General features: G+C 36.7%; 1 protein-coding gene across 4 annotated transcripts; it reads right to left on the bottom strand.

Moving 5' to 3' along the window:
• Positions 1-213: 213 nt before the first annotated feature.
• LOC147473756 (acetyl-CoA carboxylase 1-like) lies at positions 214-15,959 on the bottom strand. Of its 4 annotated transcripts, none has more exons than XM_086587100.1 (32): positions 15,883-15,959; positions 13,127-13,508; positions 12,319-12,525; positions 12,071-12,232; positions 11,799-11,891; positions 11,595-11,690; positions 11,323-11,496; positions 11,099-11,192; positions 10,794-10,981; positions 10,660-10,710; positions 10,531-10,570; positions 9,464-9,588; positions 9,253-9,369; positions 9,072-9,146; positions 8,922-8,978; positions 8,705-8,809; positions 8,538-8,624; positions 8,256-8,447; positions 7,996-8,184; positions 7,493-7,603; positions 7,291-7,380; positions 7,017-7,193; positions 6,532-6,609; positions 6,212-6,334; positions 5,713-5,982; positions 5,290-5,630; positions 4,412-4,649; positions 3,965-4,317; positions 3,671-3,884; positions 2,998-3,177; positions 766-2,886; positions 214-670 (listed from the first exon to the last, which is right to left on the bottom strand). In XM_086587100.1, the coding sequence occupies exons 2-32, from the start codon at positions 13,499-13,501 to the stop codon at positions 614-616; spliced, it is 6,780 nt and encodes a 2,259-aa protein (XP_086443226.1). In that variant the 5' UTR covers positions 13,502-13,508; positions 15,883-15,959; the 3' UTR covers positions 214-613. The 4 variants fall into 4 exon arrangements, with proteins under 4 accessions (XP_086443226.1, XP_086443224.1, XP_086443225.1 ...); XM_086587098.1 differs by lacking the exon at positions 15,883-15,959 and adding an exon at positions 14,589-14,822; XM_086587099.1 differs by lacking the exon at positions 15,883-15,959 and adding an exon at positions 13,974-14,204.
• Between the last annotated feature and the right edge of the window lie 2,311 nt (positions 15,960-18,270).

The following is an 18,270-nucleotide window of genomic DNA, read 5'->3' as shown; positions in this document are numbered from 1 at the left end:
CAAAAGTACTGATCCAAAGGCCCACATTACCTGCGCACCATACATCTCGCACACTAAAGACATGCTCTAAACTTAAATGGACAAATAGTTCTACTTGTTAAAGTATACATCATGTGGCGATTGGTGAAGTCATTTAAAATAATAACTGCAAGATTTTTATTTATGAATCTGAGTTCAGCTTCACTGGGGATAGAACATAGATGGTAATCGATATGACTACAAAAATAAAAAGTGATTTTAACTAGCATGGTAAATAATGAGTATAAACATAACATTCCTCTAAAATGAAACAACAATTATTCTCCAAGATTACCAGAAACGAGTAATCAGAATGTAGGCAAGCACCCCTCGGAATACAATAGAGGGGCAGACATTTCTATATATATCTAAATCACATGAGTTACTAACAAAATTTACAATTTCGGAGATGTAAGAGTAACTGGAAAGACTCCTTTATTACCCTGCGCAACATTTCAACTTGACTTACGCCAACAAGACGAGGTGCGGCGCTTTTGCCTGATTTCTAATTCTGTGAAAAATGGGCTTACTCTACAGAATATCTTATTATGTCAATAGCCAAACAAACCATTGGCTAAAAGGATATAGGAACTTATCAGCCGAGTACTTTCCGGAGCTCCTCGATCAATTGGTCCCGGCTTGATGGCTCTACCTGCATTAGAATCCAGAAGATAATTGTAATGGTTCATAGAGATGAGAAAAAGATCTTGATCTACAACACAAAAACCTAAGCTAGCTATTCTTTACCTTGCTTAGAAGGGCACTGAGACTTTGAGGTAGAGCTCGTAAATCCAAAGTGGATTCACCAATACTTGACAACTGAAGCAATACCTTTTGGACCCTCAGCTCCTGCAAGTATTCTGCATAATTCGTGGGATCATCCCTCCAGGTGAAAAAATCTGCATCATTTAACCACGCATCATCTTCAACTTCTGTGGATTTTGACGCAAGGAACCATTTCTTGATCAAGTCCTTCGCTGATCTATAAGACAATTCATCACCAACTGCATTTCTAACAATCTTGACCAATGACTCTTCTGAAAGTCTCCGGTTTAATCTTTTGTAGAAGAAAGATCGTGAATCTTTCCAGTCAACAACTTCTCTGATTACTCCTTTAGCGGCCATCCTGAGAGAAGTATCATGTAACTCGGCAAATCGTGTAGCAATCTGAGTGTATACTGGCAAGAGCTGCTTCTCACGGGATCGTATCTGCTCTTGCATAGCATCCTGAAGTCTTACTTTCAAATTGATTAAATGTTGATCAAGCCTGCCCATGCACTCTAGTAGCTCCTTCTTCCGGAATTTAATCTCGATCATTCCTTCTGGTTCAAGAACATTTCCCTTCGCAGTCCTTTCAGCATACATCTCAATGTGGTCTGGATTGATCTTGCTGTCCACAACAACCCATGCACCTCCACGCAGCTCTCCCATCATAGGAATGTACACAAAGACAGGCTGCTTATAAGTTCGGAGGTTCTCGACAATGGTTGATCCAGCCTGAAGAATACCTTCAAAAAGGTCCCTTTGCCCCCCAGAGAAGCCTCTCCAGTTAGCCATTATAAATAGTGGAAGCTCTTCCCTGTTAAAATCCAAGAGCGCCTGAGAAGTTTTTGACGCAGAATCAGGGAACCACACTTGACCTGCTTGAGGCACAACCCTCTCATGGGAATCAGGCTGACCAGGGTCTGCGGGGATAACTTGCATCATAGTCTGTGTTTCAACAGCAACAATGCCTATAGGGATTCCCCCAAGTTTTGCTCTTCCAGTTACAACTGTTCTGGCCCAACCATCCAATGTCTCAACAAAACTATCCTTGTCAAAAATACCTCCAAACCATTTTCCATTACTAGCCTTAACACCACAAATAGCTGCACGAGGGTCACATGAGTTCTCAGGCATGTATTCAACCAGCCTCTCTGGAGGATCTGAGGGATTCACAATGGGTAGGGGTCCACCTACATAGGGAGGAACATAGCTGAGCCACTTCAATATGGCAGAAACACCTTCAAGATCATCAGAAACAGTCAAATGAACAACCCCATTGGTAGACATGATTTTAGGACCACCAAGTTGCATGTGAGAGCTATAAACTTCACGGCCAAGAAGTTTGTTCAGAGCAGAGTACCCTGTAAGAATTATAGGCTGATCAAGCCGCTGGATGCACCTCATACCAAGGCGAGCAAGATAAGCACCGATTCCAACAGTTCGACCAGTCACAAAAGTTAATGTAAAGGTTTCTCTGTAGGCCCTCGAATATGCACCTGCAATGGCTCCACTACCAGTCAAATTCTCAACCCCCAACCCATCTTCCTTCCCTACAATGGTTTCTATGATCCATCTGATTTCACCAGTTTCCAGCTTTAATTCATGTGCTATCACAGACAATCCTATACGATCATAATCTTCAGGAGTTATATATACATAATGGAAACCACGCTCAGGGGTGGATTCATCAGACCATCCCACTTTAAAGCATGATTTGATTTCCTCAGCTACCCCAATGCGTGCACCAGAGTTTGCTGCCAAGTATATCAGAGGGAGCTTCTTATCACAAGCTAGATTGCATAATGCAAGAAAGAATGCATCCTCCTTGGGGCCAAAGGAACCGGCTTTGAATGTGACATCATTTGCAACAATGAGAACAGTCCTTCCATTTGGAAACTCAGGAGTAGACATCTCCATAGACCAAGCCACCATGCCCACATCATTAAGACCAGAAGGACGTTCGACGGGAACAAGAGGAGTGCCCCAGGCACCTTGTTTGTCGGCAAACACGAGTTCCGTGACTTTCAGAATATCTATATCACTGGGCTTTTTGGTACCAGAGTATTGAGTTTTCCAAGCCTGCTGCAAAGCTGTCTTGAATGCCTGCACACGTTAAAATTATTCCATAGGAAGGTTTCAGAGTTCATAATCACTCTAAATCAAGATTAGCAGTAACAATTTTTTTAAAATGATAATTTAAAATAAGAACCCCACCAGTGGGAAATCATAGCAATAAGTGGTATTGCTCTTTCTTGCCAACAAACGTTTCCAGTCAAGGAGTCCCAAAGGTTGATACCGCCGAGTCACTGGCACCCCGTGAAGAGGACCTAACTTGGAGAAGGTTGAGTGATAGACCACTTCCTGGTTTTCTGTATTCTCTGTTTCTCTGTATACCTAAAACAAAACAGACCAAGTAAAAATTTAAAAAAAAAAAAAAAACTTATGAGTGTTAAGGAAAAATCATAACCAAAGAATTGCATGAATGGGATTACTATAAAAGTATAAAATTATATATAAAGAAAACTCTTATATCCAAAACTAGTGCAAAAAATTGAAACTTGCAAAAGATGAGCTTATAAAGAACACACCATTTTGCAATAGAGAAAAAATGTTGACATATAAACTTCCCAAAAAAAAATTCAAACATTTTATGAGGAAACAGGCCAGCCACTATCATATGTGAGCAAGGCAATGTTGATGATGATGATAACAATGAAATTTAGTATCTAACGTTAGGCACCAAATCAAAGTAAAAATGTTTATGATGATTCCAATTCCAGGATGAATAGGGCAACTACCAAGCATATCCAAATCAACTTCTACGTTTTCAATATTAGTGAGAAGAACGTGCATCATGGAGAATTACAAAAAAGATGGAGACACTTACATGCACAGTGCAAGTGTGACCTGTCACGTTGTTAACTCCAACCCTCCAAACACCGCTAGCAAGTCCAACAGATGGCATCCACAGCTTCACTTCCCACTCACTAACACCGAGGCGATGCATTCTTACACCTACAGATTCATGGATCTCATGTGCCAGATCTTCCAAAATCATCCCAACTGTAGCTTCTTCTTGACCAGCAACTATGTCAATACTCCTGAAAAAAAAAAAAAACTCAATCATAAGAACAAACTGACAACTTCAGCAGAAATGAATAAAGCATGCATGCTAAAACACCTGTAATATGGAAGAAGATCATCAATTTGCTGCTCTCTCAGGATACATAGATACATATGAGCATAATCAGCTTTCACATTCGCATTGTGCCCATGCAATTCCAGTTCTTCTAGTGCAGCATTTAAGGACCTCAAGATACTTCTTGAAGTAAAGGACAAAGCAGTTTGGGATTCGGTCTTTCCCACATCCTGACTTTGATAAAACAGGAAACCTTCATTTGTGTTAGACTGTCGAACGAGGGTTCGTAAGAACATCCTTTGAATGGGTTTGGGGTTGTCTACAACAGTGTACAGGTGCCATTGACGATCTCGAGATGGAGTATACTGTATATTCTCATATCCTTTAAGCTTGTCCTGGACAAGAACAAAATGAACGAAAATAGATAAGCTCAAGTATGACAATATAATGAAAATAAAATACATCTTTCTAAGCCTCATAACTACATACTAGTTCAAGAAAAATTGATAGAGGAGGTTCCAAATGACGCTTTAGAGGCTCTTCTTCATAATAGAGCTTTTCAAGGGACCACTGGAAAGAGTGCCTCACAGGGGGCCTCCCTTCATCCCTCTGTATGATGCAGCTGACAACCCCAACACCTGCAGATCGGAGAGCAGATCCTACTTGCTTTTCTTTAAGTATCTTAGCTAATTTATTGATTCTTTCCTGGGCTTGATCCTCATCTCCACTGCAAAGAGTAAACGGATGATGGTAAAAGAGAATGTAGAGTACCCAAAGTATCATTTAGAAGGTTTCAGATCTGGTAAGTTGACAAAAAGATATAGATAATAGAGGAACGGGTGAAGACTCAGAAAACAAGTCTTTTTATATAGACAAAATCAGGTGCCTTCACTATCATTGAGAGTTTACTACCCCTCAATTGTGGTTTAGTGAACAGCTGATGTGATTACTACAAATTGTTTACACTCCGTAGACATTAAACATGAAGTAACATTTAATCTAGGTCTTGAAGCATATCTATTACACTAAAAGTAGTGATAACTCGAAGTAATGGAAACATTTTAGTCAGAAGTTGTTCAATGACTTTGAAAAAGAAAATACTATATTTGATCCATTTGTAATGTTCTCACAATTAGATTTGAGGGCAAAGATCACATTTTTCAAATGCAATACAAAGGGAGAAAATTGAAGTGAATCAATCACTAACTGTAAATATTCCTAAACAAATGAGCAAGACGGCAAAATTTAAATATGATATCAGAAAATTCTATAGTGACATAAGAATGAAAGATTCAAGATTTGGATTCAGGAGTTCTGATACTAGATTCTTCTGAAGGGACAAAAGGTTTAAAAAATGTCATATCTACCTATCCTGAAGCATAGACATCTGGTTGTTGATGCCCACCAGTGCAACATGGAGCATATTACCATGACCAACTGGTTCTAAGGATCCATTTGACATTATATCATGAGAGCTGTGACTAGTCTCCTTCAACGCAGCACTGATTGCCATGGGCACAAACTGAAGAGATTTAACAATAGCCATAGCACCCCATTTCCTATTCTTATGTTTCTCAACAACAGGCTTTTCAGATATTTGATCCTCAGACCAGTTTCTTCTAGCAATATGTTCTTCAGAGAACTCCCAAGAAGCAATAAGACCAGACCTGTGCCACTGCATTCTGACACTCCCCTTCACAAGATAAGGCTGGGAACAAATAAATATCCAAGTTAGCAGAAAATATTAACAGTATGAATCAGTAAATGATAAATAGGTTGAAATTAATTACCTGGTACAACCTGCGGACATAAGTCTCCACAACCCTCCTTTGAAGAGTGTGATCGGTATGATCAAATAAACCCACAAGAGCATCTTCGACTGCCAGTGGAGCACTCACAAGATCTTCCATCCTTTCATCAATGGCAGTTTTTCTTCTAGGAGTATCCAAATGTTCACCGTCCTCAGTAAACATCTCTAGTTCTGAGAGGCTCCTAGCAATGCTTGAACGAAGTTCGCTCAGTTTGGTTTGTTCAAGCAATTGACTAGCTTTTAGTGCCAACTGTAAAAACAGATAAACACCAGAGAAAATGATTTGTAATACACCTTTGTTCTTTAATGACAAATAGAAGACTATAGACACTGATATTTGTCACAAGTCACAACAAAAGGAAAAAAGAAAACTTATAGCCACTGGTAATCTGCAGAAAAGGACAGTTAAGAAACCTCATCAAGGCAACCCTTTGACTGAAAAAAGAGTAACATGAACCTCACTGAATTGAATAACACACCTCAGAATAACTCCTATGGTTGAGGGAAGAAAACCGGATCAGTTTATCCCTATATGCTGCAGGATTAGGATAAACCAATGCTTCCATAAGTCGTAGTATCAGTTTATTCTTATTACGAACGCCCTGCAAACCATCATGTATTGTTTCTCATCAGTTGGTTGGATTTTTGAATTTTTCGGTTGGTATTGCTCAAAGAACATACAACGTAGAAACAAAACAAATGAACCCAGGTCAAAAGAGGATTCAGTATAGCACAACTGCTTTACTACTATACAGTGAGAAGCCTGGTCAATATAACGTTGTTGCGGTGTTGGGGATACCTGATGAGAAAGAACTATGTCCACAACCTTCAGAAGATCTTTTGTATATTGAAGCCTTAGACGTTCAATTACATCAGCCTGGAGAATGATAATTGGGAAGTGAGGATTCAACAACAACAACATTTCTGATTCCAGTAGGTGAAAGGGATAAAGTTTAAAAAACACAAAACAAGGGTAACTCTCCAATCTTATTTCCAAAGACAAAATTAATCTACTGGAATCATCAAAACTCGAAAGAAACTATTGGAAATATCAATTCCCTAACAAATAGTAGTTCATAATATATTAAACATATTTCTCAAATTTCTAACTGCCACCACTACCATATTGGATCAACCAGATTTAATGTTTCAACTTGAAGCATTTATAACGATTGTAATAAGTTTTTCCCTAGTTAATTTCTTTTGTAAGTTAACTTGAAACACTTCTGTAAGTAAAACACTTATAACAAAAATGGAGAGCATTAGTGTGTTAATGTGACTCACCTGAATGTTGTCATTAAATAATTCTTCAAGAGATAAATATTCGTCAAAAAGGGATTGGACAATGACACGAGCATGAGTCTCTCGTCCTCCTTCATAGGACTTAACCAGGCTCATTAAAGGCTCCACAAGCCTTTCTTGGGTCGCTTTGTCCTTGTCCGAACATGATACAAGATGTGCCTGAGGTACAAAATTAGATAGTCAATGAAAGTGTCTCACATACACGTCCTTCAAAGACAAATGATTACAAAGAGAAGAAGTGAAATACGGAACTAACCTCGAGAACACCTCGCAGTAATCTAGCGGGGAAATCAACATTCTTCACAGAGCTTGAGAACACTTCATACTCCTTGTATGTTTTGTACAACTAAAAATTCAACCAACTTTAGTCAGATTTACTTATAATCAAAGCACTTCGTAAGCAATTGTTCTTCCACAAGATAGATACAAAATGTTTCTGCTTATGATAGATGTGGAACCTTGCTTCTGAGACTTTTAGGAAGGCGGGTTGCCAGAACAGCCATGCACTCTTGCCACTGAAGGAAGGGCAGCTCAGGACTATCGAGGCAGTTGAGCAAATCTTGCACCACCTGAAATGGATGCATAAGAACTTGGGTAATGAAGAGTCGTTTATTTAATTGCATTAGCTAGTGGATTTTATTTGGTTTCATATGATAAAGGTAAATTTCAGTTAAATGTGATTAAGGATGATTGAGAGACTTTGCTACTTGTTGAGGTAGGACCCATGAGCTGAAATAGAGATTTGGAACACTATCTGTGTTATCTTTATCTCCTACTCAGTCATCTGGGCGTGGAAAGTTGTAGGAGCTTGTGGGGAAAAAAACATATGCCAAGAAAGAACAGAAGATGATCGTTGCTTTATTTTTTGATCAGTGAAATGAGAACTTTAGATGATTTCCATTCTCTCAGAGGAATAGGCTATGAAAAACTATGATTTACAGAACATGTCAGGCACACTTACTTCATCAATGTTATGCTCATAGCCAGCAAGAATCATTCGAGCAGCATTTAAACTTGCAGCACACCTCTGATGAACTTTTCCAGACACAGCAGTCGGAGGCCCCAGAAGCGGGAAGCTCCCATGGAATGGTTCAGCTTTTCTTACAGCCGACGGATCATCCAAATCAAGACTTGCTATAAGGTCACCTGCCTGTAACAGAATCGACCATTTAATTCAAACCTACCAAAGAATTAAAAGTTCTATGGACAGGAGATGATTACCTGCATTGCCTGTCCTTCAGATATCTTGAAATGGATTACTCCAGAAGCAGGTAACAAGAGTGGCATACACATCTTCATGACTTCAACCTCAGCATACGGGTTATCTGCGTCCACATGGCTACCATCTGAGACAAGAAAACGGAGCAGCTTGCATGGTGTCTCTGCCACTAATTTTGATGGATCATGATCATTCTGAAAGAAGCAAAGAGAATGATTATATGACTAAGTTTCACGCAGCTCAAAATAAGAATTAAATGAAAAATAGTAAGCATCTAGAGGTACCTGTAACAGGCAAGTTCTTCCATCAATCAGCAAACGAGTGCCCGCTGCCTCTTCCTCCGCATAGATCACATGGCTGTTTCCATCCAGCTGGAAAATTAATGAATTCAAAAAGCTGCTTTTTAAACGGCTTATACTCATGACAGAAATTTATTCGTAGAAAATCCTACCTGCATCAGTAGACCCCCATCACGCAATGTATGTATTTCTGCCTCAACCTCGGACTGATTCATCCTTAATTTAAAGCTTCTTGGTCCTCCCTTTACGATGTCAATCTAAAAGACAAAATTTTAGAAACTCAGTGAAGTACCAAAATAAACCGTAAAGAAAATAGTTTCAATCAATCCTGAAATAACCATTCATTTAAAACCTATATAAGAAAAGTACCGTGTACTTGCTTCCTTCAATGTTCAAAGAAACTTGAGAATGGACAAGTGATATGTGCTGCACTTAAAAGAGGTTCATTCAGCAACTAATATAAATGACAAAATGTGAGGATTGCTGAACTCATCTACGAAGGTACTCATGATATAATACCTTGGGTGGAATTTGCCCCTTTTCAAGATAACCAACATAGTCAGAAACCATTGTTGCACTGCTAGTTGAGGCTTTCTACAGAAAACAAAAGTTAAAGGAAAAGGGTTTCAGTACTTGAGTGTGTGTGTGTGTGTGTGTGTGTGTGTGTAGAGAAAGAAACTAATCAAGAATATGTACTTACATAAAGAGCACCTCCAACCACTGAGAGATACCACGGAGGCCTTTCTGCTCTGACTCGCATGGCAATTCTACTGTCCAGCCAGCCCGTGTGGATTTTATTACCTTTGTACTCTGAAGCCTACAAGGGACATTTTAACATCTCAATCTTGTTTTCACATGAGTAGAATCTCAATTAGGAGTCGGTTGAAATAGTTATAGCACGAAAGGTATACATGTAAGAGGTCAATAGTGTAATCAACATTCGTACGAATTTCTCCCCTAATATGGATCTCCTTCAACCCGAGAACCATATTTGCAATAGCTAAGGCTCTTGATTCTCCAAAAGCAAACACATGCCCTGCGATGTAAATATAGTGGTTCAGCAATGGAAGGCATTAAAACATTAAACTAAACAAAGTAACAGGTAATGTAAAGATGTCGCGACTCCAAGGTGTTAAATTTAGGTCTGGTCCTCTGAAAATAGGAAAGCATGTGGAATTATCTTGATACTATACGGAAAATGTGCAGTAAAAGGGAATCGAAAACAGGTAAACTGGATGTATATTAATTTAAAATTTACGAAACAAGTGTAAACTAAGAATCTAACAAGTTAAGATTTGCTAAAAAAAAAAAAAAAAAAAAAAAGTTAAGCTTTGTAATTTAATTGCTCAATCCTATATAACATCTAAAGACAATTAATATGTTAGGGTCATAAATCACAACTCCAATGAAACACTACGGAACACATGAAACATTGACTTGCTTCAAAACGTCATACTTAGTACTGTTAGACTGATGTGTCCTTTACCGCAGCGTTGTATTCAACTCCTACACCTACTGCAAGGATAATTCCAACTGGAGCAATATAAGTAGACTATTAGTACTATTGATCATTGAAACCCAACATGAGTTTTGTAACGAACCCGATGCACTTAGTGTGCCTTCCGCACAGATGTTGATTTCTTGTTGACATGCATATACAGCTCATATACACATAAGACATACATTATACTCGCACAACAAATGCACACATGTCCATACTTACTAGCCATCAACATTTATATACCGCAAGCACACTACACCAGAAGAAATTTACATCCATATACATATATTCTCACAACTAATGCGGGCAATGTCAATAGTCAATAGAAAAGTTTGAGTTGAATTCTGTTGAAATATTTCGGCACTGACAAAGCAAAGATATTCACTCAATTTAACATCTTCATTTCTAAGATTTGTTCAAGTTGATTTTGGTTCAACTTGAATGAAATATGTTGACTATCCTAACACAAATTCTTACCGAATTGAGAATCTGAGAACTCGTGAATGCCTCCTCCAGACTGCAAAAGAAACCGGTAATTGCCTGTTACTAGTATGTTCAAGGTATGAGTGATGCCACTGGCATGCAGTAGTAGTCAAGAATATATACCTTAACAGAGAAGTATGCCCACACATTTGGCTTACTTTTGAAACTCAGTTCCTGAAATGAGTCAGATACCATCATTGCTACATAAATAGAAGACAGTAAGATTGAGATTTTTCTAGAGTCCCAGCGAGTCTAACCTGTACTTTCCCACCAGTAGGCTTAAAACCATCATCAGGATCTTCACTAGTTACACGCACAGCAACACAATGACCTTTTGGCCTTACAGACTCAGCCTTGTCAAAATCAAATGGGGTAGCAACAACAGATGTTCTCTTCCAAGCATCATACCCTCCACTGTGGTCCATCCCATAAAATCGCCTTATTTCTGTAAAAATCGTGAGTTTAATGCAATTCTAATGTAACAAAGGATTACCACACAGTTAAGAATAAATAAATAAATGAATAAATAATAGGATATGGGAAATTATCAACAAGACTGTACCAGGAATTTGCCAGAGAGGAATACCCATCCCAACCGCAACTTGAGCTGCTGGAAGATTTATTTCCGCTATCCACTCAGTAACAGGATGCTCCACCTAAAATATAACTAACAGTAGTAACATGTTTGAAAAGAACACATATTATTGAAATTAAAGGAACTTATTTCAGACTTCAATATTATATCTAGGTTTCTTGATGCAAGACATAACAAAACATTCTACAAACCTGTAACCGTGGATTCAGCTCTAAAAAGAAGTACTCTCCAGTGTCCATACTGTACAGATACTCAACCGTAGCAGCACCAATGTAGTTCACACTCTTGGCAAGCCTCCGAGCTGCCTGCTCCAGCTCTTTCACCGTTGATGGAGGTGCTACTGTAATTGGACCTTCTTCAATAATCTACTTAATGAAAACATGTTAACATCATGTGGTAATGGTATAGAATCAGAAATTGATGCTAATGAAGAGAAAAAATTATATTAATGGGGAGAGGTTACCTTTTGATGCCGCCTCTGAACACTACAGTCACGGCTGTGCAGAGCTGCAACATTACCATACTGATCACATATCAACTGGACTTCTAAGTGCCGACTCTAAATGAAGACAATAAAGTCATTGTCAGTATAACGTTTAAACTCTAAAATTTGTGGAAAACAGGAACTTCAAAATGAGTTGGATGCAGGGAGGGAGAATGGTTTCACCTGCGAAGCCACCTTCATTATGAAAATTGGAGACCCAGGAACTTCACCCTGTACTTGCTTGAATAAAGCCCTCACTTCATCATCATTATGAACCTATAAAGTTTAAAGAGAGCTTACAGTGAATTCATAAAAAAAAAAAAAAGAAGTAATGAGAATTCAAATCAACTTCCACAATCATGCTATGAGACCGCAACAGCAATGTGCTTTAAATAAAGCCAATAACTAGATATAACTCCTTCAATGCTCAGAAACAAAATATAGTTAAGGCAAACCTTTCTTATGCCTTTACCACCACCACCCCAAGAAGCCTTGATCATAGCAGGGTAACCCACCACCTGACAGCTTGCTACTGCCTCTTCCGTTGTATAAACACAGGCTTCCCGATATATATTATCAGGAATAGAGTCCAAACAACTTTCTTGAGGAATTCTCACCTGGAAGAGATAATTCTAAGATTTTAGAAAGTGAACAAGTCAACAACCTCAAGAAAAAAAAATGTCAAATTTGGAACAAGACGTACATGTGAACCACTCCACGGAAGAGTTGGTACTCCTGCTGCTTGAGCGATCAGAGAAGAACCAATTTTATCTCCAAGTGCCGACATGGATGAAGCTGGTGGACCAAGAAACTCGATTCCCTTTTCACTGAGTGCATCTGGAAGCTCAGGCATCTCAGATGCATGACCCCAACCAGGCCAAACTGCATCAACATGTGTTATCTCTGCCATCTGGAGATGACCATAAGTCAATATCAACACATACTATCAATCCGAATTTTTATTTTATTTGCTAATACTAGATCAAGTTTCTATATCTACTCTTCTGAGTAGTCTTATACCAAACGGGGATTGCAGAGAAGAATACCAACTAAAAAGAAAGAATGATCAAAGTTTCTATATCTAATCTACTGAGTAGTCTTATACCAAATGGGGACTGGAGAGAAGAATACCAACTAAAAAGAAAGAATGATCAAAGCATGTACCTTCACACTTCAATGTTTTGAATATAGGTACTGAAGATTTCGCACCAAAAAATAATGTGTGAGTACGCTTCAAACTTATCTTACTTAGTGACTTGTGAGTCTTATTTTTGCTTCATAAATAAAGAGCGGAGTTTCTAAAGCTAAAAAAAATTACAACAAACCACTGTATGCTGAAGAATGAACGTTTGTTCAGAAATCTTCACTGACTTGCAAATACATTTCTATATTTCTTTGTCCTCAGCATAATACATCAATATTTCTTTATTCATTCTCATAATTATCTAATAACATAATTCATTTCCTCATCCATTAATAGAGAAAGAGAAGCCAGTAAACTAAATATGCACCTCTACAATAAGCTGCACGTTAGCATAGTTGTTGTTGTTGGTTCCACCGGGAACTTCCACAAATTGATCGGCAATTCTGATGTGCTCGGCATTGATTCTCACGTCCTCAGGACTGGCCATTGCCACCAGCATGATCGCCTTCTCACTCCCAAATGTTTCATAACTCCAGGTTCTAACACTACGCATGAACTTCACAGCTGCCATTCCATTGTTTGCTATTAAAATACTGTGGATAGGCCTCTTCCCACCAAGTGCATAGCAGAAATTGTCAATTTCTGACAATGTACTAGAGTTCCTGGCAGGAATCACTCCATTGAGGTTCCCATTCCTGTGCCAAACACCAGCCATGACCGGACTGCTTTGGGTTTCAGTCATGCTGCATCTTCATGACCAAATCAACAAACAAACATTGTGTTAGTTAAATACTATTGCAATCCAATCATTCCCTTTCATTAAACTTTAAAATAAAAATCATTTGAATTTGAATTTTTTATATGAATAAAGCGTTCTATTGATATCTATAAACTTACATGTCCGAATTGATTAATAAAGATTGTTCAAATTTGTTTTAAACATAAGTCACCAACTAATTGTAGATCAATCTACCAATATGAAAAAACCAAAACCAAACATAATCAAAGAGAGTGTGTACAAAAACATGGAATTATAACAGGGGGACCATAAATAATCATTCCACAAACAACAAACAACAAACAACAAACAACAAACAACAAAATATTTCCTTGGGCCAGTAGTAGGGAAAACAAAAATAAGATTCTACACATCACCCAACACACTTATATAATAAAAAAAAAACATAAAACCAAATAAGTTTCAGCTCATTTACCTTAGACTGAAAAACCCAAGTTAGTATTCTACCTCTACTTTGCTTCCTTGCAATGAAGATGTGTTGTGGGAGTTGTGTTTTGTAATAAATGAATAATAGGGAATGGAATGGGTGTTTTAACGGCTTTAATGGCCTAGTACACGTGTAATCTGCTCTATTGTTGTTTATTAGAAGTAGTTCCCAACTACCACCTTCCTGCCTTTCTCTTAATAATTCTCACCTCATTCAATTCAATATACATATATATATATACAGTCTTGCCAAAAAAAACAATACTTATCCACACTATATCATGTTTTTTTACTATAAGGTGATGTAGGCAATGGTTTGACCATGAGTTTGGTAGTTTATTAGTTTACCAGTCTTTACAACTTATTAAAAAAGAGGATAGATGATGGGACTGTTAGGTTCATATGTCTATCTATCCCATTCCTAATTCCCAAAGATCCTATCTTTTTTCTTTTTTTCAAGTTTTGACTGACAAGAATGTAAATTATGTCTATCTATCCCATTCCTAATTCCCAAAGATCCTATCTTTTTTCTTTTTTTTCAGTTTTGACTGACAAGAATGTAAATTTATATCTATGTATACACTGTACAATAATAAATAATTACCCATTGCCTTGTTGAATATCCTGCACACCACTAGGACTTGCACACTTTATACAAGGAAGACGCATTATAGATGGAGACATATACATCTTCTGATGATGATGATTGAAATCTTGTGAGGACAATGAGACATGATGTTGTTGTTGTTGTTGTTGATGGTAAATTTTAGTAGCAGCATGTGATGGTGATAAAGTCACGTATCCACTTGTTCCTCCTCCTAAAGCAGGAAGCATTTTTTTGTGGAAATCAAGGAATGTGTGAAATGTGAAAACAAGAGATTTCTAAGAGAATTATTGTATTTATTGTCTTCATTCTCTTACTTTTTTTTTTTTTGGGAAATAATTATTTTTTTGGTAATCTATATAAGTTTTGGTTAGTGATTATGTTCAAATAGAAATCTGATGTACAAACTATAACTTGAGTCCACGAGAAAAATTTATGGACCATCTAATGGTGTTACATTTCTCGGATAGTATGATTTTTTGAATTATAGTTCTAATCTAAAAAATAATATAAAAATATTAGGAGGAGTTGAATATAATTTTAGTGGCGTGTATATTGGTTTTCAAAAATTATTTTGAAAATCAAGGTTCTTTCTAATTTCAATAAACTAAAGGAGTTTCAAAAAAAATTAAAAAAAAAAAAATAGTTGTCCGGTTGAAAAATGTGCTTTTTTTACCGGATAGTATGATTTTGGGAATTCTAGTTGTCTCATAATCGGCGTGAATGAAATTTTCTAAATTATTTTAAATAATAGGAAGTTATTTCTAATTTCAATAAACTAAAGGAGTTTTTTTTTTAAAGTTTAAAAAAAAATAGTTGTTCGGTTGAGAAGTGTACCTCCTAAAGATCCGGTTATGATATAGTGTAGAGATTTGTGAAACTCACTAGCGAAACTATTATATAGTCAAACTCAAGCCCAAAAATATTTCTGAAAATTAGGAAACAGAATGTTATATATACTCAATCAAGTAACAGGAATATGTGCAACACAAATACAGAGAAATGAACCATACTAAAAGCCCAAGCTATTTTGAAGCGAGCCACTTGCAAACAAAACAGAGATCTTATTATTATGGATTATTATAGGATGAAAAATGAAAAAAGTAGATTTCACTATAAAAGTGGAAAAGGCCAAACAGAATATCCAAAGTGGGGTCACCAACTGAGATACTCAGTCTCTGACACACACAGTTACTCAAAGCCCATAACAAAAAAGTTTCATAACTGTGGGCATAGCAAAAACTAAATTAAGTACAAAAAAAATCAGGAAAAAATAAAAAGTGAATTGATTCACCTCTAATGGAGAGATTCGGAAAACACCTAGAACAATTTTTTACTTGAATGTTTCTTCTTTGTTGGGAAGAATGTTTAGAGGGACAGGGAGAGAGAAGAATAAAATGATTTGTGTGAGTTGTATGTCCAAGGCACAGATATATAAAAACTATATAGTAAAGGTAGAGGGAATGGGTGTTTTAAAGACAAATATTAAGTATACGTGTTACATGTTCCATTTGTCTATTCGTGGTAGTTCCCAACTAACCACTCTCTCCCTCTATTAATTGAGAAATCTCGCCAGTGCATGTTTTGAATACATATTTGACTCTTATAATACGTTTGATGTTGCAAATGTTTCGTGTTTGGACTTTGGACCATATGTTGAGTGGATTTAGTCGACCGAACCTATTACTTGTAGAAGAGGGCAAGAAATGTTAGGTTCATGACTTGATGATCTATATCTATCCAAGTCCTAATTCCCATCCCCCCTCAAACACCATTCTTGCTTCTGTATGGAAAAGGATACTTGTCCTTTTTTCCATATCAATATCTGTCTGATATATCTATCTCTATTATGTAGCACAAGTATCCACAAACTACAATGACCTTGATTTCTATTGTGTGACTAGTTATAGTAATTACTGCGCTACAGTTGAGTAGGTGTAAAGGTTGATGTGTGTAACTTAGGGGGTGGAATTCGGGCAGGTTGGGTCAGGTTGAAGCATAATCCGAGTCCAATCCGAGTTTCAAATGTTTTAACTCGATTCTAGGACCAAGTCCTAGTCGGTCTTTAAATTTTCAGCCCAAGTCCTAATTCGACCAATTCGGGTTGGGCCGGGTTATATTGGGTTGGTCAAACTTTTCAGAGTTTTTTTTAGAATTAAGAGGAAAAAAACACCGAAATTAAAATCTTTTAATGAAATCAAAGAGATTTGATTGTTTGAAAGAGAAAATAACCTTATTAATTATATTATTTTCTCTAAAATAGATATTCTAAACCATATTTTTTACAATAATAGAAGGATTGAAATAGATATGTACATATATGTACACAGGCTCGGATTTTTCGGTTTTTTGATATTCTAATATGAGCCCAACCCAAAACCGAGTCGAGTTTTGATTTTACATAACCAAGCTCGGACCACGGATCTGACATGTTAGCCCAGGACCAACAATAGTCGGGTTTTAGTCTATCAGGCTTGGGCTAATCCGACCCAAGTTCCACCCCTAGTGTAACTTCACTAGAGAAAATAAAAACAAATGCACCTAGAGGCTAGAGGGGCATCTAAAATCTCAATTCCTTATTCTCTATCTTATTTGCTAAGGTGCAGTAGAAGAAGATATATGTATACGACAAAAATTTGGTACAAAATAATTCAAAAATGATTTGATGACTTAAAAAAACAGTACTATCAAATATTCACAATATAGTAATTATGCAATGTTTAATCAATATACATTTTAAACGTTTGGTTGCAAAAATTTAGAAGTAAAAAATTCGTGATATTATGTTAATAAATATTAATAATAGTTGTCATTTTTTACAACATAACAAATATTATCCAAACAATTTAGCTAAGAAAACATTGAAACCAATTGAACGGTCCACATAGATATCTTCATTTATTTGTTCTTGGATTGAAATTACAGTTCAAACTTCAAAATATACATATCATGGCATGACAATTTAAATTTTGTCCAAAAAATATAAAAATAAAACATTTGGATTAATTTATCACTAAGAATGTAAGAGTGATGGACTTAAAGTAATAGTGGGGACATAAAGTATATAAAAAATAACAAAAGTGCAAACAAATTTTCATTATTTTTTTTATTTTTTTTTTTTAGCCGGATTTTTTAGGTTGAATTTTTGAAAAATTCGCCAAAAACCATATTATACATTTCAAGGCAAAAAATCGTGAATTATTCAGAATCTTTCAAACATTCGGAAGTATTATACGTCCATTTTAAAAATTCGATTCGCGAATAATTTGATGAATTGCTAACAAGGTATAGATATGTATATGGAAAAATTAACAATGACCACAACCCATATCACTACCATATTAAATTGTATAGGTCACAATGTCACAATAAGGCCATGTTTATATAATAATCACGATCGAAATACATAGTTTTAAGCTTTTGTTGATTGTGGACATTGTAAAGGCTAATTTTGTGTTTAACCTAACTAGCCTATGGAAATAGGGAATAAGTGAGATTGGTAATGTTATGACTGAGTTCGAGTTGATCGAACTGCCTACGTGTCAAGTTCTCCTTTCCATTTGAATCAAGTCAGACGTAGTTCTCTTATTCTCTTTCTATAGGAGATTCCTCAATCCTTCATCTTCTTTGGCATCAGGTCAGGTATCTATTTTAAGAGAGTTAAATGAGCTTTAATGGAGAC

Source organism: Coptis chinensis, unplaced genomic scaffold, assembly GCF_015680905.1.
Source record: "Coptis chinensis isolate HL-2020 unplaced genomic scaffold, ASM1568090v1 utg1828_pilon_pilon, whole genome shotgun sequence".
NCBI classification, from domain to species: domain Eukaryota; kingdom Viridiplantae; phylum Streptophyta; class Magnoliopsida; order Ranunculales; family Ranunculaceae; genus Coptis; species Coptis chinensis.
This window is presented reverse-complemented; position numbering and strand designations above follow the sequence as displayed.

Coding starts and splice junctions, on each gene's coding strand:
- LOC147473756 (XM_086587098.1), bottom strand. CDS start 14,818: ATGCTTCCTGCTTTAGGAGGAGGAACAAGTGGATACGTGACTTTATCA. Junction 10,571..10,659: donor GGGCATACTTCTCTGTTAAG/GTATATATTCTT, acceptor TTTCTTTTGCAG/TCTGGAGGAGGCATTCACGA. Junction 3,178..3,670: donor GTCACACTTGCACTGTGCAT/GTAAGTGTCTCC, acceptor GTTTTGTTTTAG/GTATACAGAGAAACAGAGAA.